The sequence below is a fragment of the Dromiciops gliroides genome, chromosome 1 (genome assembly GCF_019393635.1).
Source record: "Dromiciops gliroides isolate mDroGli1 chromosome 1, mDroGli1.pri, whole genome shotgun sequence".
In the NCBI taxonomy this organism is placed as follows: domain Eukaryota; kingdom Metazoa; phylum Chordata; class Mammalia; order Microbiotheria; family Microbiotheriidae; genus Dromiciops; species Dromiciops gliroides.
In genome coordinates this window covers 710,043,520-710,062,540 of record NC_057861.1, presented here as the reverse complement: position 1 = coordinate 710,062,540, position 19,021 = coordinate 710,043,520, and the positions used below count along the sequence as shown (strand labels likewise).

The window sequence follows — 19,021 nt, the reverse complement described above, 5'->3', positions numbered from 1 at the left end:
TGGCAAGTGGCTGGTAGGGGTGCTAACTTAAAGCTGGTGGGTGCAGATGTAGACAGATGACATTGGCTCCCTCCAGCACTTACTTACAATGTGAAAAACTCTGCTCTTATTATAACCACATAGGAAGCATCTGTGTTATGGTAGAATGAGACCTGCCTTAAAACTCAGAAGAACTGGCTTCCAATCAGTCTCCTTCAGTTATTAGCCATGTGACCTTGGGCAAGTCACCAAGCCTCAGTTTTCCTTAGCTATAAAATGATGGAGATGATATTCACAAAGGATCAGTGAGGGAAATTATACTGAATTTACAATACATTTAATAACTTTAAAGCATTTCCTAAGAGTGAGTTATTACATAGTCTAAAGGCTAGATTGTGAAGCTGCTCAAAGCCAAGGAACATGTTTTCTCCTCCTGTATCCCGCTGAGCACCGTGCACAGGGCTGGACACTGAGTAAACAACTCTACCAATACTTGGCTATTGACTGACTCTAGGACATAGCAAAGTGGAGTCATCATCCCAGGCTCTATGCTTTTGGGGTAGGCGGGGGTGGTGGGTGCTCCCAGAGGAGCAGGGGGAGAATGACAACAGATAAAATGTCCTTAAAAAGCCTCAAGATCCCGACTCTGTCCTCTCCTCTTGGATCAGGACATCAGGGGCAGTGCAGGAGATGGGAAAGTGCATGGGATTTAAGAATGGGGAGACCCTAGGTTTGGAGCCTCATGTTTTCACTTACTGTGACCTCAAGCAAAGCACTTTATCTCCCCAAGCTCCAATTTCCTCACCTCTAAAAATGGAAATGAGAATTCCTGTCTTGCCTATCTCAGGGTTTTGAGGACCAAAAAGGATGCTGGATGTGAAAGTCCTTTGTAAAATCTAGATTGATAATCAAAAATAGAGAATTACTATTGACTTTATTCAATTATTTTGAAAACAACCCCACCCCTCCCCAAACCCCAAATTCTAGGGGTAGACAAAAGTAGCCAATAAAAAAAATATTTTCAAATGAACAGCTTTGAAGACCATTTGTAATATTTTTTTCTTAAACTATAAGCGCTCTGAACCAGTCAAGTTAACTTTGAGACGAAATCAAATCATTTTAAGGCAGATGATCAATACTGTGGTTGCATCTATTCATAGGAACGTGTGATCTTACTGAATTCAGAATCATCTCATTTCCTTTCCCAGTTTGGGAAAAACCTGTTCATCAGCTGACCCACGATGTAGCAGTTCCAGAGGTCATGGCTGGGGACAGCTGCCCTCTGGCTCCATGGCTGGTTGATTCCTTGTTGTGTCTGCCCTGATGGCACTGCCTCGGTCACTGCTCATTCTGCTGACCCTCTGTGATTGATGACACCGAACCTTGGCCTTTGTTGACATCACTGATACACATCCACTGTCCATCAACGGATTCCTTCCACAGAGTAACCTGAAAGCAAAAAGCTTCATTATCATAAGGTAAATAGTTTAAAAAAAGAAAAAAACATTTTTAAAAGAATGACTCAGCAGAACAAAATGCAGCCTTGAAGATTCTCCTCAGACAAGGTATGTCTCATGTAGATGTCAAAATTCTCTAAGATTCCATGAGGGGTGTGAGGACTGACATCGAGTGAGGGGTCAAACAGGAAGCCCTGTGCTCCCCTGATGTGTCATAGATGTCTTCTGAGAGGGGGAGGGGCTGGACCCACCGACTGAAGGGCTTCAAATGGATAATGAGTTGTATATCATGTCCAAAGAAGAGGACTTTCTACTGATGATACCAAGATCCTCTAAAGGTTCCTTCTATTTACAGATGATGCTGCACCACCTGTCATGTTACAAAGCTGCTTCAATGAAATAGAGTAATTTGGAGAAAACAAAAGCATATTGCTTAGATTATGGCATCACTTAATAAATAGCAATTATTAATAATTGTTATAATAATAGCTGGTGCATAGTGTTTTAAAAATGCTTTGATAAAGCCTACTAAGTGACACAGTGACTAGATGCCCTGGGTTCAAATCCAGCCTCAGACACTCACTAGCTGTGTGATCCTGGACAAGTCACTAAAAACTACTGTCTGCCCTCAGTTTCCCCATATATAAAACGGGGATCAAGATAGCAGCGATCCCACAGAGCTGTTGTGAGGATGAAATGAAACAGTATGTGTACAAGTGCTTAGCATCACGCTGGGCACACCTAAATGCTTAATCTCTTCCCTTCCTTGCTCTAGACACATTATCTCTTTTGATTCTTACAATAAGCCTGTGAGGCAGCTAGTGTTGGCCACTTAACCAGACTCTAAGTTTAGAGGCAAGTGAAAACTCTGTCTCATCTCAACTCTTTGCTTCTCCTGGCACTGGTCAAGTTAAGGACACCTGCTTCATTTAAATGGAGACCAGGGGGCAGCTAGGTGGTGCAGTGGATAAAGCATCGGCCCTGGATTCAGGACGACCTGAGTTCAAATCCAGCCTCAGACACTTACTTGCTGTGTGACCCTGGGCAAGTCACTTAATCCCCATTGCCCCATAAAAAACAAAAACAAATAAATGGAGAACAGACTATGCAAAGCAGCAGGGAGTAGTGGGGAGAGTGGGTTTCCCCATTTCCCTCGGTCAGGAGTTCAAGTTCTACTTTGGCCAGATACTGGCATTGGGCACAGATGCAAGTCATAAAACTTCTCAGGGCCTGAGGCAACTTTCTAAGATTCTAAGTTTCAGAGAAGGACCCATCTGCATGGGCGGGAGTTTCCCTATGTCGATGAAAGAATAGGCAGGGCTCAGCCCCTCTGCTCTCCCCCCCCAATCTCTGATGCTCATCTTAGGTAGGGGTTTCAGATGTATAATGAGCTGCAGAGGGACGGACTGGATTTGGAAAATGATACAACCCTCAGTTACAAACAGCTCACCAGTGCAAAAGCCCATTTCTTTACAACAAATACCCTTTTGGTAACACTATTTGGCTATAAATTGTGGGGAATCACAGCCTTGTGTAACTTCTGGGGGAGAAAAGCCCCAAGTCTACCTAGTCCAACCCATAGCTCCACAGTATACCTGACCAGTGGTCTTTACTTCAAGAGGCCGCTCCTCTTTCCAACAGCTCTAATTGTCAGCAAGTTTTTCCTTCTATTAAGCCCATGATTTCAGAACAACTGAAATTACAAATAACACCAGGGGCAAAGAAGAGATGGGTGTGTGTCTGAAGATGTGTACACAAAGACTGTACCGAAGAACCAATGCCACTTCACTGTCACTCAGGCAAGGACCCAAGGGACGCTTCTGGCTCTGGTTGGTTCTCTGTGCAGGATTTTTTTGGAAAACAAGGACAAGCACTGCATGATACAACAAAAGTATGAATTTGGGGTTTATGATCCATTTGGTGGAGGAAGTAAAGACAATGATGAAACTATGGATCTTTCAAAATTTATTTTAATCTCAAAGAAATGCAACCTAAGGTTTCTGTTCCTTTTCCTACTTAGCAAAAGGGAAGTGCCCTAGGAGTAGCAGTATCAAACACAAAGAAAAACAAGGGGCCTCGAAATCGTACAGAAAGAGCCCTGTATGCTGCAGACTGAGTTAGAAAACCATCTATGAACAGGATGTTTTGCTGTATTTTTATTAATTTTGTTAAATACTTCCCAATCACATTCTAATCTGGCTCTGGGAGGAGTGAAGCAGTGTTTCAGGTATGTTTGGGTAGCCATGGAACCTCCTCCTCTGGGAATGTTCAGTTTCTATTTTTCTCATGAAGTTTTTTCTGACCATTCCAACTTTAAAGATCTCTCCCTGAGGGGCAGCTAGGTGGCACAGTGGATAGAGCACCGGCCCTGGATTCAGGAGGACCTGAGTTCAAATCCGACCTCAGACATTTGACACTTACTAGCTGTGTGACCCTGGGCAAATCACTTAATCCCAATTGCCTCACCCCCCCCCCAAAAAAAACCCCACACCCCATCTCTCCCTGTTATAAACTTATAGCATTTATTTTACAGATCACTTTTTTTGGGGGGGGGTTTGTTCAATTCTTCATAGAGACTGGGATATTTTGCATGCATATATAAGATGAATCAGCAGGCAAGTAAAAGTGGCTAAAAAAGATGACTATTGAAATAATTCATTTAGCATATCATATAGAGTACTTTGTGACCTCTCTGAGGCAGAGAGGGACTTTCACTACTGTCAAGTCCAGGGGTTCTTAACCTTTCCTGCATCATGGACCTCTGACAGAATGTTTAGAAAATTCATCGAGACACAGAAATCAACTATATTGAAACAATTCTCAGAATACTGAAAATCTAAGTTTATGGACCACAGGTTAAAAACCCTTGATGCTGACCAGCCCCCCTCCCTACCCCACTTTCATAGATAAATTGAGATCCTGTTATACTGTCATTGAACTCCTATTTAACTTTTCACATATGGATGTCTTGTTTTGCTCTTAAACGCATACCTCTCCCATCACAGGCCCTGCCACATGCCAGCCCCCCAGGCTCACAAGTGCTCAGCTCCCCATCTCATATCCATGCCTCCTCCAGCCACCATGCTAGCTCAGGCCCTTGGCACATTTCTCTTGGATTACTGCCAGAGCTTCCTAATTCATTTCTCTCGCCATGAGGTTCTGCCTTCTCCCATCCATTCTCCATAGCTGTCAACCTCAAATTCCTAAAGCACCGGTCTGATTGGCCATTCCTGACGAAGCTGCAGTGGCTCCCTCTTGTGTCTAGGACATGAGATGAGCTCGTCTGTTGGCCATTTAAAACCCCCATCTGGTTCCAGCTGCCTGCCCTTCCCCGCCCTTACTCCACAGTCCAGCCAGGCTGATCCTCTGCTGGGACCCCTAGCTCCTTTCAAGGCTCAGCTACGGTGTCACTGTCTCCTGGAGGCCTTTCTGGCTTAGTCCATTTTTTTGTTGGTGAGGCAATTGGGGTTAAGTGACTTGCCCAGGGTCACACAGCTAGTAAATGTTAAGTGTCCGAGGCCAGATTTGAACTCAGGTCCTCCTGATTCCAGGGCCCGTGCTCTATCCACTGTGCCACCTAGCTGCCCCACTTACTCCATTTTTCTTTTCTTTTTTTTTAGTGAGGCAATTGGGGTTAAGTGACTTGCCCAGGGTCACACCGCTAGTGAGTGTCAAGTATCTGAGGCTGGAATTGAACTCAGGTCCTCTTGAATCCAGAGCTGGTGCTCTTTCCATTGTACCACCTAGCTGCCCCAGCTCATTGGTTTTTAAGATGGATGTTCCCATACTTTTTGTAGCAGCTGGTTTCTATAATTGATATCACTCTGCTGCTGAGGTTTGGCCCAGCTGAAGACCTACTTCTTCCACAAAGCCTGCCCCAATTTTTCTGGCCTGCAGAGATATCACGCTACTCTGACTTAGATAAAGTTGGTCAGTAGTACACATGTTAGCACTGAATCATGGCCTATCTTGTGTTACTCTCTAATTGCTTTACACATGTATGGCTGGAATCCCTGATGTGATGATGAGCTTAATGGGCAGGGAGCATGTCTTATATATTGTATATGTAATAATACTTCTGTGTTTCCTTCCTACTTCTCCTCAGGTACATAAGAGATGCTCAATTAAAACTTAAATTTTAAAATTTGCCTTCTTAGTGTTTGGGAACATTTAATAAATTCTAAATCTCACTTAAAAATCTCCTCCCCTGTTCTCCCTCCCCCCCAAACTGAGCTGAAAAAGTACTGTCTTGTTTAAGATGAAAACTGGTCACATGTGGCCTACTTCCTCTTTCCCCTGCCCTCAATGTAGGCAAAGTAAGAAAGCCAGTCCTCGATTGGGAGAAGACCAATGCTACCCTCTAGTGGTCACAATATAGCTAATTTGATCTTGGAAGAGGAAGACAATTTCCATTTAGGTTTCTGTGGGTTCAAAGTCTTTTTGAATGCAAATCAGGGTGACAAAGATGGAAACAGTGGATGTGAGAGGGGCTGTGGAAGGCAGGCAACTATAAAACATTATTAGTGGAGCATGTTTTGGTCCAATCACTCTAGAAAATAATTCAGGATTATGTAAGAAAGTCTAAACTGTTTAGACCCTTTGATCTAGAGATCCCACTGCTGTGCATATTCTCCAAGGAGGTCCAAGGCAGAGAGGATGTACCAAATGTACCAAAATATTCACTGCAGCAGTTTTTTTATGGTAGCAAAAAAACTGATAACAAGGTGGGCACCCACTGATTACATGGCTGAATCAGTAAGTGGCATAATGGAATATTATTGTGCTATAAGAAATGGCAAATATGCAGAATTCAGAAAAACATGGGAAGGCTTGTATGAACTGAGACAGAATGAATGAAGTAAGCAAAAAAGGGAGAACAATATACATTGTGATAATACTCAAATGAGGCCAAACCCTGGGTGGGCGTCATGACCAATCTTGGATCTGGAAAAGAGATGAAGAAATCTACCTCCCTCCTTCCATGGGGGCTGAGTGTGGGCATAGGCAGGAGTTGACACTGGGGCAGAATGTAGCATATATCTATCTCTCATTATGTCAGTGGGATTTGCTTAACTGTTTTTCTGTGTCAAACACACACAGGTGTGTGTGTGTATAAGACTGTATGTCATGAAATGACTGATGTAAAAACAAAAGGCATGAATAACTTTTTTTTTAAAGAATCTTTGTTGTCTCCCTATCCCCCAACTGTGAGGCTTTTCAATCCAAGAGCTAAGGGTTTCAAATGAAAGAGAACACTCACTTTGTTGTCTCCTCCTGAAACAGCCAAGATGTTGGCTGTGATGGACCAGCTCACATGCCACACGACGTCATTGAACTTGTGCAGTAACCTGGGAGACCATGTGTTTCCAGAAGCATCATCACAGGTCCAGATGAACACTCGGCCATCCTAGAAAGAAGTGCAGTCAGCAATGGTTCCCTTGGCACTCAGTGGACGGTGGGGAACTTTAGGAGGCCTGTGCTGGGCATCTGTAGTACTCCCCTCATAGGATGACTGGCACAGGCTTTTCCACTGGGGTTCTTACCTCCCTTTCCTCAGGAACTTACATTTAAAAGGACAGGAAACAAAAGAAAACACAACCTTTGATGCCCACACCCCAAATCACTTTCACATAATGAAAACAGGCAAGTTTTCATACCCAGTCGCCACCACCAAATTAGACTTTTTTGCTCTTAGACTCAAGGCCCAACCTTCCTTCATTGCCCCAAAGCAAACTCTCCCTTCAGATGGAGCTACAAGAGCTTCTGTTCTCTGGCTACCCTGTATTTCCTTTGTTCCAGCCGACTCCACTTTTCCTTGGTCCATTCTACTAACTCTAAGTCTGTGCAGACCAAAGACTTGGGCAAACAAACCTACTCTCCTCTATCTGTTAAATCCCTTCCACCCTATGATAATTCCTTCATGAGAATTCCCCCAGTTGGCTGAGTAGAACTGTCTACCTGTGCACTTGGCAGACACCAAGGACACAAAGACAAAAATTAGACCTGGAAGAGAAATCAGACAAAGAAGAAACACCACACTTACTCTACATTCTAGAGGACAAGGGTCAGCTGTCTTGAATGGCACCTCTGATGGCCAACCACGTCTCTAGTGGGTAGGAGACTATAACCCCCGAGGATGCGGCCACATTCACTGTCTGTCCTGCTGCTGCCGGTCAAGTTCCCTGCAGACTGAAGCTGGCTCTCTAGTCTCCCTATTCTCTTTGCCCTCCAAAGCTGGACAATAATTCCCGTCTCTGGTTCATCGTGATTCTCAGAAATGTGTCTCACAAAGGCTGGGACTAAGTATGGGGCCACACCTTTGTCCAGTGATTCCATCTGTCACCTCAAAGACACATCACGTGTCTGCCCTTCCTCTTCACACCCTGGGGGCTCACCTGGGAGCAGCTGGCAATGGTGCTTGTTGGCAGGCCGATGGAGGGGGCCCAGGCCACATCTCGGACCCAGTCACTGTGAGCTTCCAGTTTCTGATCCTCTTTCCACTGACCATCCTCCTCCTCCCTAACAAGCGGACAAGAAGAAAGTGAGGAAAGCGGCTCGCAGCCTGCTGTCTTCTTGAAAGGCTGTCTTTTTTCTAGTGACTAATGATACTTCTTAGTACTGGGCAGTTTGGATAATGGGAATTTTCCTCAAACCAAAACGCTACAAGCTGAATTCTGAGCATCCACTGGGGGGATGGTAAGCTCTTTATTCTTTTGGGCATCAGGTTGGCAAGTACATAAGAACACTGAATCTGGATACCAGGAAGATGAGTTCAAATACTGCCTCCAATACCTAATGATTGTGTGACTATGAACAAGTCATTTGACCTCCATTTGCCTCAGTTTTGTCATCTTTAAAGTGGAGACAGCAAGGGCATCTATGTTATAGGGTGGTTATGAGAATCAAATGAGCTAACATATGTAAAACACTTTGCAAGCCTTAAAAGAGGTATACAGATTCTATTATTATTTTTTATTGTTTTGATTTTCTCCTCTTGATCTACTGAAATCTCCTTAATGTGATTAACTCTATCCCGTAAAAAGGTTGCCCCCAAGGGTAAGTTCACTTGTCTCTACGTACCCCTAGGGTGGGACTCTGAACACTAATGGGATTTTTTTTTTTTTGCTCGTGGGGCAATGGGGGTTAAGTGACTTGCCCAGGGTCACACAGCTAGCAAGTGTCAAGTGTCTGAGGCCGGATGTGAACTCAGGTCCTCCTGAATCCAGGGCCGGTGCTTTATCCACTGTGCCACCTAGCCACCCCCTAATGGGATAACTATTACCAAATGTCTACGATTATGAAGAGAGATCAGTTTCTGAATCCTCCAAAACAGTGAGGACTTTGAGGGAAAACATTTTGGAGACATAATAAGGAGAAGGAGCCACCCTTGTTTAGGGGGAGTTGGCAATGCTAGCTGCTGTCTGGGTAAACAGCAAGGACTCTGTCTCTAAGACAGACCAAAGAGCCCAAAGTCCCCCAGAGGGCCCACCTACTTCCACAGCTTGACCAGGTTGTCACAGCCACCCGAGGCAAACTTCTTGATGTAGTTTGGCTTCTGTCCAGACGGCTGGTCTACCAGGCTCCCAGGGATGACTGCAGGAGCCCAGCTCACAGCATTACAGCCAATCTGAACAGAGAGAGAAACAAGATGCTACTTGGCCTTTTACCCCACAAATTAACAGCATATGTTCACTTGCATGAAAAGAGTAGCTACTCTTCGAGGAAGATGCAGGGCACAGGCATTCATTGAATTCCAGAAGCCAAATACATGAGATAATCCAATCCAATCCAACCCAATGAGCATTTATTTAGTGCCTATTATGTGCAAGGTGCTGTGGTGGGCGCTGAAGACCTAAAGACACAAGTAGAGTCCCTGCAGTCAGGCAGCTTATATACTCCACGTAAACAGATCAGTATAGAGATGACTGGTTGAGGAAGGAGAGAGCACAAACTAGGGGGATGAGGAAAGACTTCCTCTAGGAGGTGGCACCTGCTTGGGACTCAGACCCAGGTAGAGAGAGAGTCAAAGCATGGAGAAAAACCATCCTGGCTTCACTAGAATTTTCTAGATGGACCATTCAGGAGAGAAGAGATGGCCAAGCCCCAATGGTAAGCGTCTCAGGGCTCCCTTAGGTGCAAGGTTTGCAGTGCATTTAGGAATTTGTAAGGAAACTGTCTAGGCTTTCAAGCTTTAGGATTTCAGCTGTATTGCATTGGGGGCAATTAAAACCTGGAACCGACATATTATTTTATTCCCTTTGTCTTTCACTAGATTTGTGACCTATCGCTCCCTGGACAGTGATCAAAGGTCACAAACTGGCAGTTTTCAAAAGCAGAAATACAAGCTCTCAAGAACCTTTTGAAAGATTGAACCAAATCAACAATTTTAAGAGAAATACAAATGAGAACAACTCTGAGGCTCCACTCTCCTCCCACCATCAGCAAGGATGACAGATCAGAAGGTCAAGTGTTGGTTGGGCTGTGGAAAGACAGGCAGCACTGTACGCTGGCCCAATCATTACGGAACAGAATCACAGAGGGAGAAGTCTCATATATACAGAAATAGTTACAATACCTCTTTTGACTTCAAAACTCTGATCAATGTAGTGAACTACTATGACCTCAGAAGACTGATGGTGAAGTATCACTCTTCCTACTTCTCCACAGAAAGATGGTGGCCATGTATACAGAATGAGGAAAAAATTTTCAAATGTGGCCGATGTGTGGATTTGTTTTTCTCAAATGTTAAAAGGTAAAGTTCCGTGAGGGCTGGGGGAAGGACAGTGGAGTCACCGTGAAGTCAATAGTGGTATATAAAAAAGCACTGATAAAACATTTAAAAAGAAAAAAAAATGGGGGCAGCTAGATGGCGGCAGTGGTTAAAGCACTGGCCCTGGATTCAGGAATATCTGAGTTCAAATCCAGCCTCAGACACTTGAAACTTACTAGCTGTGTGACCCTGGGCAAGTCACTTAACCCCCACTGCCCCGCCAAAAAAAACCCCCAAAGACCAAAAAAAAAAAAAAAAAAAAAAAAAAGATAGAAAAAAAAAACCTCCCTGGCTTGCTTTAGTTTTAATGCTCTGGAGTAGAGGGAAATGAATTCCCAAGATCGTCATAGCCAAGTGGTGCACTTTAGTTTGGCACAGAGGCCGCCAGCCTATGGCACTGCTACTAAGATGCCCCATGGATGAGCAGCTACTGTCACGCCCCCTCCCTTGCCACTCACGAGCCACTGCCTATGAGAGGCACATGTTAACTAACCCTCACAACCCAAGCAAGTCAGCACCATATGCCACCCAGTCTGTGATGGGCACTGTGCCTCCCTACCTCCTCCAGCATGCAAAAAGGACAAATTTTATCAAGTTGGCACCTGGATAAACTGAGTGTGAAAAAATGAAATCTCTTTCCCTTGAGCACAGGGCTGGCTGACCCTGGGTTAAGTGGGTCATTACTCTAGGACCTGGGTTGCCCCCCCTGCTACTCTGGAGGGGGGTGTATACATGAACTGCAAATTCCTTGAAACTGCCTGTCTGAAAACCACAGCCCGGGTGCGCAGGACTTACGGTGTGGGCATTGTTGATCTTCTTCACTTCCCACTGCCCCTCGCCGCTATAACTCAGCAGGGAGATAGCTCCGTCGGAGCTGCCACAGGCAAGAAGGAGCCCATAGTCATGGGGGGCCCAGCACACTGAGTTCACTGTTGGAAAAACAGCGACGGTGAGATATGACGAGAGAGAAGCAGTGAGGGTTCCACTAGGCGTTGGGATAGCTAAGGAATGGGATGTCTTTCTAGCAGTGGCACAGACGAGAGAGAAGTCGAGCAAACGGCAGCAGTTGGGAAGCGCGTGAGCAAAAGGGGAGAGAAAACCTGGAGGAGGGCCTGGAGAAAGAGCGTGTAGGCCGTATGGAGGTGGCTGAGGGTCACATGACTACACAATTCCCATAAGACCCTGCACACCTGAGGAGTCATGTCCTGTGTACTCGTAGGTCTTTTCCCATGTGCCATTTTCTTCTTTCCAGATGATGACTTTCCGGTCATAGGAGCAGGAGGCCAAGATGTTTCCATACATAGGATGAGCCCAGGCCACTTGCCACACAGGGCCTTCGTGACTATAAGAGAGACCAAAGATTGACTGGAAGACCAACAAGTGCCTTGGGAATCTGCCACATAAAACGGCTTCCTGAGCTGTGTGGTACAGCAGCAAAGAACACTGGACTGGGGTCACAGCCCTAAGGCTGAAAAGGACCTTAGAGCTGTCTGGTCCAACCCCCTCATTTTAGCCATGAAGAAGCTGAGGCCCAGTGAGGTTCATTCAGTCCCTTGCCCAAGGGCACCAGAAAGCTGGGCTCTCAATCTAGGTGCTGCCTTTCTGAACTGAGTCAATACTCCTTCTATTGTACCACACAGGAATCCTGCCTTTATTATTTGTTAACCCTGTAATCTTAGAGAAACCCTTTTGCTCTCCAAGACTTAGATTCTTAAACTGGAAAATGGCGGTACGGTGGGGCTGGATTAGACTAGATTTTAAAGGCCCCTTCCAGCTGTATCCCATAGTTCTAGTATTGGCTGGGACAATGGCTAAGGACAAAATTGTTCATGTAACGACAGAAACGATGCCTTTTCCCAAAATGTCCAGTGCTGGGTAGAAGAAGCAATTCAGAGCTAGAAGGCACCCTATGGATAATCGTGCCCATGGTTTCTGACTTATGGATTCAGATGTGAATCGAGTGTTATTTCTACTAGGCTCCAACAAAATAAACATTATGGATAATGATTTTTTTCATATATGTATGGATACTATTATAGTTAATATGATTTTTTTTTTTTGCAGGGCAACGGGGGTTAAGTGACTTGCCCAGGGTCACACAGCTAATGTCAAGTGTCTAAGGCTGGATTTGAACTCAGGTCCTCCTGAATCCAGGGCCAGTGCTTTATCCACTGCGCCACCTAGCTGCTCCTTGAATTAATTTTAAAGTATTACCAAATTAATAGAAGCCGCACTGAACACTAACAGTATAACTATCATATGGGGGGGGGGGGTTTGCAACATTTTAAAAAAGCTATAATTGGGGTTTGAGGCAGTATGGAAAAGGGCAAAGAGCAAGGGATTGAGAATCAGAGGCCCTGGATCCTCTCCTGACCTTAGTTTTCCTCATCTATAAAATGGGAGATCCATCAAATCCTAAATCTATGATCTGATGTGTCTGCTTAAAAGAGGTTGGGAACCACTGATCTAGTCCATCCCCTTTAATTTTTTTTTTTTTTTCCGAGTGAGGCAGTTGGGGCTGTGACTTGCCCAGTTAGTAAGTGTTAAGTGTCTGAGGCCAGATTTGAACTCAGGTCCTCCTGACTCCAGGGCCAGTGCTCTATCCACTGCGCCACCTAGCTGCCCCATTTAAAAAAAAAATTTTTTTTTAATCATCCCCTTTAATTTACAGATGAAGACACAGAAGCCCAAAGATATACCGACTTGCTCAAGATCTCACACAGGTAGCAAGTGGCAGAGCTGAGACTAAAATTCATGTTTCTTGCTTCCCAATAGGTAGAGGTAAAGCACAGCAGTAACACCATTCTTCTAGGATCTCCGGTTTATACCCTGTAGCATCCATGATGCTTTCTCTCCCTTGTTCCTTCTCCCTACATATTTAATTGGTCCTGCCCACTGTTCCATAGCTCTCCTATCTATCCTTCTTTCCACCCTAATAATGCTCTCATCACCTCTTACCTTGCCTATAATAATAACAATCTCCCAACTGGTGTCTGTTTTCAGTCTGTCCCCTCTCCAACTCATCCTATACAGAGCTGGCAAAATCATATTCCTCATGTCTGTGTTACTCACTTATTCCAAACTCTTTCGTGGTTTTCCGCCACCTCTTGGATAAAATATAAACTCCTCCCCTGGGCATTTCAGGTCTTCCACAATCTGTCTCCAGCAGACTGGAAGCCTGGTTTCATGTGACTTCCCTCCATAGGAGAGATGTTTCTGTACAACTTCCTGTTCCCTGAACTTGGTATCAGAGCCCCTTTCCATGCCTGCCTCTGTACAGGCAGCTGTCTCAGGTGTCTGGGATACAATCTGCCTTGACTTCTGCTCCTCAGAATCCGTACTAGGCATCTTCACTGTGAAGCCTTTTCCAACCCTCCTGGTTGTTAAGGCTCTCTCCCTCCTCAATCGTATCTTTTCCTAACAGTATAGATGTTGTATCTAAAACCCTCAAGGGCAGAGACTTTTATTTTTGTCTTTGTCACTCTAGGGCCTAGCAGTGCCTTGAATATAGTCCATGATGTCTCATGGGCTCCACTGCTTTGGCCCAAAGACAGGTCAACCTCCTTCTCCTCAGTCTCTACTTCTTCCCTTACCAGAAGGTTCCAAATCCCAGGCAGCCCTTCTCCCTTTGTTTTATTGGGCTAATACCTCAACCCGGGCCACACTAAAAGAACTGATAAACTAGGACTAGACTGATTTTGACTATCATTGATGCACTGAATATAGAAGAATTGCTATTGACTTTTCTAAGCACAGGCATAAATAACAATTCAGTGTAGGGAAGAGTAGAGAATGTACAAGATCTGGCCCTAGCAATCTATCAATGGTAATTCTTTGTTTTGCTTTGTAGATTCTTGAACTTAGCATTTCAGTTACAATTCAGGAAACCAAGAACCCTCCTCAACTGTCTGAAGGCAGTTTGTGCCTCATTTTCCCCAACTGATTAACTTCTGCTTTGTGAATCAGGGGAATTAATGGGATTATGGATATTATTCCAATGAAGCCACTTCCTTTAAAGAGCTTCAGCTAATGCTGGAATCACTTTGGGCAAAATGAGGCTTTTAAAGGCTGAAATATGCTCCGTAGGATAACAGCCTCCTCTCTATCCTCTTTGATAAACACATTCTGTTCTGATAAAGTCTGAGTTGTTATTTCATTTTCCAAAGTCTATTGTATTAAGATCTGAGAAACAAAATCTTTTTCCCCCACAGAATTTTCTCAGACATACTTACCCCCTCAGGTCAGCAATGAGGATCTGACCCCCGTTCCTCACATCAAAGATTTTGACAGATCTATCTGATGAGCAGGTGGCCAAGCGGGTGCCATAATAGTCCATCTGGGCATCGTGCTGAATACGGAACAGAAAAATCAGGAGATGTGGAGACTCTGGGGGCTCATGCCCATTATTACTGAGGCAGAGATTTTAAATTTGAGAAACAAAAACACTGCTCAAGTCAATTCAGTTCCAGAGAAATCTGAGAAGTTGGTTTATACTGCATGTTCTTCAATATAAAGTGTTCTTCTTGCACAGCTAGTATTAAATATTGAAGTCCCTTTATTTATACCATGCCAGCTGAATACAGAGCTGCATTTTCCTTGTGTGTATTACAACCTCACCATAGGTAGGCTCCTGGAGGGCAGAGGCCCTGTCTCAGTCACTTCTATACTCCTAATATCTATATCTAGCACACAGGACTGAATCTGAAAGGCAGGCTAGAACTGTTCTCTTATTCCTTCTCTCGACAATCTTAAGCACCCGAATGCCACTGGGGTTCCTTTCCCACAAAACATTTTGGATGCCCTTGCCATACGTGCTGGCTCTGCTGCTGACCTGTACCATCGGGATCTCAAGCAACTCTCCGCTTCTTTTGCTTCCCATAATAACTAGGTTTATTAGACTAATGAGCTTATTTATTTTCTGCTAACATTCTACCCCAGCCGTTTACTTTCCCACTTCTTATCAAAGTTGGACCGGAGGAAGTTACTAGACTATGTAAGGAAAGCATTCTGATTCTGCTTTAGGAAATCAAAGCCAAATCCCTTATTTCTCTCAGGTTCTAGCCAAAGCTGGATCTCTAAGTCTTAGGGCTGTATTTTCTCCTTTCTAACAACCGTTTCATGGCCTTCACAGACCTTGAATATGTGGCATCACAGTTAGCCAATGAAACAACCCAGGATGCAAAACACTTTCAGCAGAAGATTTGGGGAAAAAAAAACAAACCAAAAAAACCCAGCTTCCAGTCACTGTGAGGCCCAACAGACACACTGCTGACCATTAGGATGGAAAGTTACAAGTGCCTCAATACCAGGAGTTCTTAATCTGGGATCTGTAAACTTTCAACTGTAATTCAATATAACTGGTTTCCTTTGTAATCTTGCATATTTTCTTTTATGTATTTAAAAGCCTTCTTTATCAGACTGCTGCCAGAGGGGACTATGACACAAAAAGGGCTAAGGACTCCTCCTCTATGTTGACCCAATCTGGCAGCCTGTCAAACAACAGGAACATTTCTGAAGGGGACCTGTTACTCTAAGAAAGGCTGGATGTGGTCTTCTAATGGCTAAATACTGGAGTCTGCCAAATTCTCAAAAAACCCCACCCTATTTTGGTTCATAAACACAGAAAAATTGCATAATTAAAAATAAAAACTGTACAATCACACAAGAACGTCAGCTTCAGATTTCTTGAAGTAATTGTTAAATGGAATACTCACAATCATGTCCTCATGGGAGGTATCCACAGTGTTAATGACCGACACCTAAAACCAAAAATTACATTGAATTAATAGTGGCAATTATAAAGCAACCTCCTCAGGAATCTGATCCATTATTTCCATCTAATGGTCTTCTATCCTTTCACTATTTTCTCAATACAAACTTCAGCAGTTATAGGCTCTGGCCCTTTCTACCTCATTAAGCTTCTGCAGCACTTTCTGTACAAATTGGATTAGACCTCCCTGACTCTCCAATCTTGGGCTACAATCCTACTGGGGCTGCTTCTTACCACACCATTTCTGAGTAAGTGAAGTCATCCACCTAATACTGGCGGCATATCTGTGTGCTAAGTAGTCTGTAGAGCACATATGGATTCTGAAGACTACAAGATGCCTGGGTCTATGGTGCTACTGCCATAGTTTTCTGACTTTGTAAATTCCATCCATCCTTCAAGGCCCAACTGAAGATGCTACCCCTTCTAGGGAGCCTTCTCTGGCCACCCTCATAGAAAAAAAGGGACCTCACTCAGCCTCTTGTGAATTTCAAGGGCATTTTTGTCTCTTACAGAGTTTGTTATATCTTGCCTGATGTGAATTACTGATGTGTACGTTACCCTGTAGTTGTCAACATTTTCCTCGTTTTGTAATTATTTTCTATGTTTTACATTTGCCCATCTATGTGTATATTGTGTCCTGTTCCCTTCAAAAGAAGGTATGCTACCAGGGGCAACAACTTCTTTCCTTTTTGGCTTTTTACCCTTAGTTCAGAACAATGACTGACCCACAGCAAGTGCTTAATAAATGTTTCCTGAATTGAATGGAATTCTCCACTAGCCTGAAAATTCTTTGTGTAAAGCCCTCTGTAACCACACGGTTTTATGTACATAGCAATTATTACTAAGAATGGACTACCAATACTAACACTTGAAGCACTGAAGTATGGTCAATATTAAAATTGCAAGAAGAGAGCAAAAGCATAGTTAGATGTGATATAGATATTTCTTATAACTTCATCCATTTCCACTTTTTCTGTTTAAATCCCACTAAAAAATATTACAAGACTTAGTATTCTTTAAAATAGTGAAGGCAGGGACTGGATATAAGGGTTGGATATAAGCAAAGTCTATTATAGCAGCAAGTAGATGAATGGAGTGAATATATTTTTGTTTACTAAATTTAAAACAATTAGAACCAGGCCCCACCTCTTGAAGCTTACAAGAGGGAACTGTGGAGCAAATAAAATAGATGTTTTACACAAGGAGTTGTCTTGGCGCTGGGCTTTCTCTTCTGGCTCTTCTCCCATGCCTGGAACCCTTGTCCTCCTCTGCTCCGATTACTGCCCTCCCTGGCTTCCATAAGTCCCAACTAAAATTCCACCTTCTACAGAAAGTCTATTAGGAACTTGAAGGCAGGGTCTGTCTTTTGCCTCTTTTTGTATTCCCATCACTTAGCACCGTATCTGGCACCAAGAAGGCACTTAATAAATGTTTATTGACTGATTGATAACCGAAATAAAGAATAAAATATAATTTGAAATACAGCTACATTAGTGGAAGCCTCATGATGCATTACTGAGGTTAAATTATAGCTGTCAGGAGTTTATTCCTAACCTTTGTAGCATAACTGATGCAAGGAGAACAAGGACCACTCTCCCACTAAAAGTCTGAGGGGGAAACCAGCCTCATGCCTTGGTCTGGCGTCAGTATAACAATTCGCACACATCTCCTAAAAGGCAATTTGCTTCCCAGCTGGTTTGGACTTTGACAGATGCCACGTGGTGGGGCTCACTCACAACAGCTCTAGGCTGTTAAGCCATGAACTTAAGACTTCAAGAAGATAATCATAGACGATCAGAGCTAGAGGTGACTTTGGAGTCCGGGCTGGACCGCTCAGGGTCACACCAGATATTAAGCTGCAACTAAGCAGAACGCGGGCCTCCTGACTCCCAGGTCAACGTCATTTTCAGGGTACCGGGTGACTCTCGTATTTATGACAAATGATCTTTCCCTTATTACGGGCCGTGCTACACTTGGGAGTCTCATAGGAAAGCTTTAGGTTGCACCAAGACTTCTGGGACAGGCTGTAATTTACATTTACCAACTCTTCTGCTATAGAACAAGAAGCTCCGGACTTAGCTTTGGGGCTAAAAGCTCCACGGTCACCTCAGCCCCCACTGGAGGCCTACCGGGATTCCCCGCTAAAGGCGCTTAGTCTCCTCCCCCTCCCCACAAAGGAGGGTGGACATTTGGCCCCACGGCCAGGTCGAGCTCAGGCCCTCTGAGGGCCTGACGGTGTGTTTTCTTTCGGCCTTCACAGCCCCGGTGACTGGTGCGGAGTAAGGGCCGCACAAAGGCTGCCGCCCCTCTTCCTCTCCCCCCCACCCCCCCACGAAGCCCCCAGCAGCCCAGGCGTCTTATCTGGTTCGAGCCCCAGGGTCGACCGCACTTTGGCCCGGCTCACACTCCGCCCCGAGACGGGGGGACGGTCACTAGGCGCCCCCGTTCTCGAGATGGGGGCAGGAGCCAGCTCGGCCGAGCCTGTCGTCCCCACCGGCTCCGGCCTGGGCCTGCGGCTCTCCTCACACCCCGGCCCCGGTGTGAGGGAAGCTGCGGCCCGCGGCCCCGTCCCTTGCCTCCCACCCCTCCTTCCCACCCCGGCTCGCAGAGCAGAGAGATCTTACCATGGTGGCGGCAGCGGCGGTGGCAGTTCCCGGGCTCGGACGTGGCAGCTCCTCCCGGCGACGGCTGCGCCCAGGACGGGTCACTTCCGGTGCCGCTGTCAGAGTGCCCGGGAGACAGATCCGGGTTTCTCCACCACGGAGAGGCTTCCGGAGTGGAAACGGAGCCTTCGAAGAAAGATTCCGAAGCGTCTTAAGTCTGCGCTCCTTTTGCTGCGCAGGCGCAGAAATTTTGACACGTGCGGAGGGAGGGGGGGGTGGGGGGCTGGAGCGGCTCGATTCTCCAGATCTTATGTTATGGGATAATGGACTTGGAGTCGAGGAGGGACCGTAAAGGCTATTGAGTTCATCCCTCTTATTTTATAGAGGAGGAAACTGAGGCTCAGGCTGATTAAGGGACTTGCGCAAAATCCCACCGCTAATA

General features: G+C 45.0%; 1 protein-coding gene across 1 annotated transcript; it reads right to left on the bottom strand.

Moving 5' to 3' along the window:
* Positions 1-894: 894 nt before the first annotated feature.
* Positions 895-18,774, bottom strand: SEC13 (SEC13 homolog, nuclear pore and COPII coat complex component). Its single transcript, XM_043976426.1, has 9 exons — positions 18,601-18,774; positions 15,921-15,965; positions 14,439-14,554; positions 11,397-11,548; positions 11,002-11,135; positions 8,930-9,063; positions 7,832-7,955; positions 6,697-6,843; positions 895-1,428 (listed from the first exon to the last, which is right to left on the bottom strand). The coding sequence occupies exons 1-9, from the start codon at positions 18,601-18,603 to the stop codon at positions 1,318-1,320; spliced, it is 966 nt and encodes a 321-aa protein (XP_043832361.1). The 5' UTR covers positions 18,604-18,774; the 3' UTR covers positions 895-1,317.
* Positions 18,775-19,021: the final 247 nt, after the last annotated feature.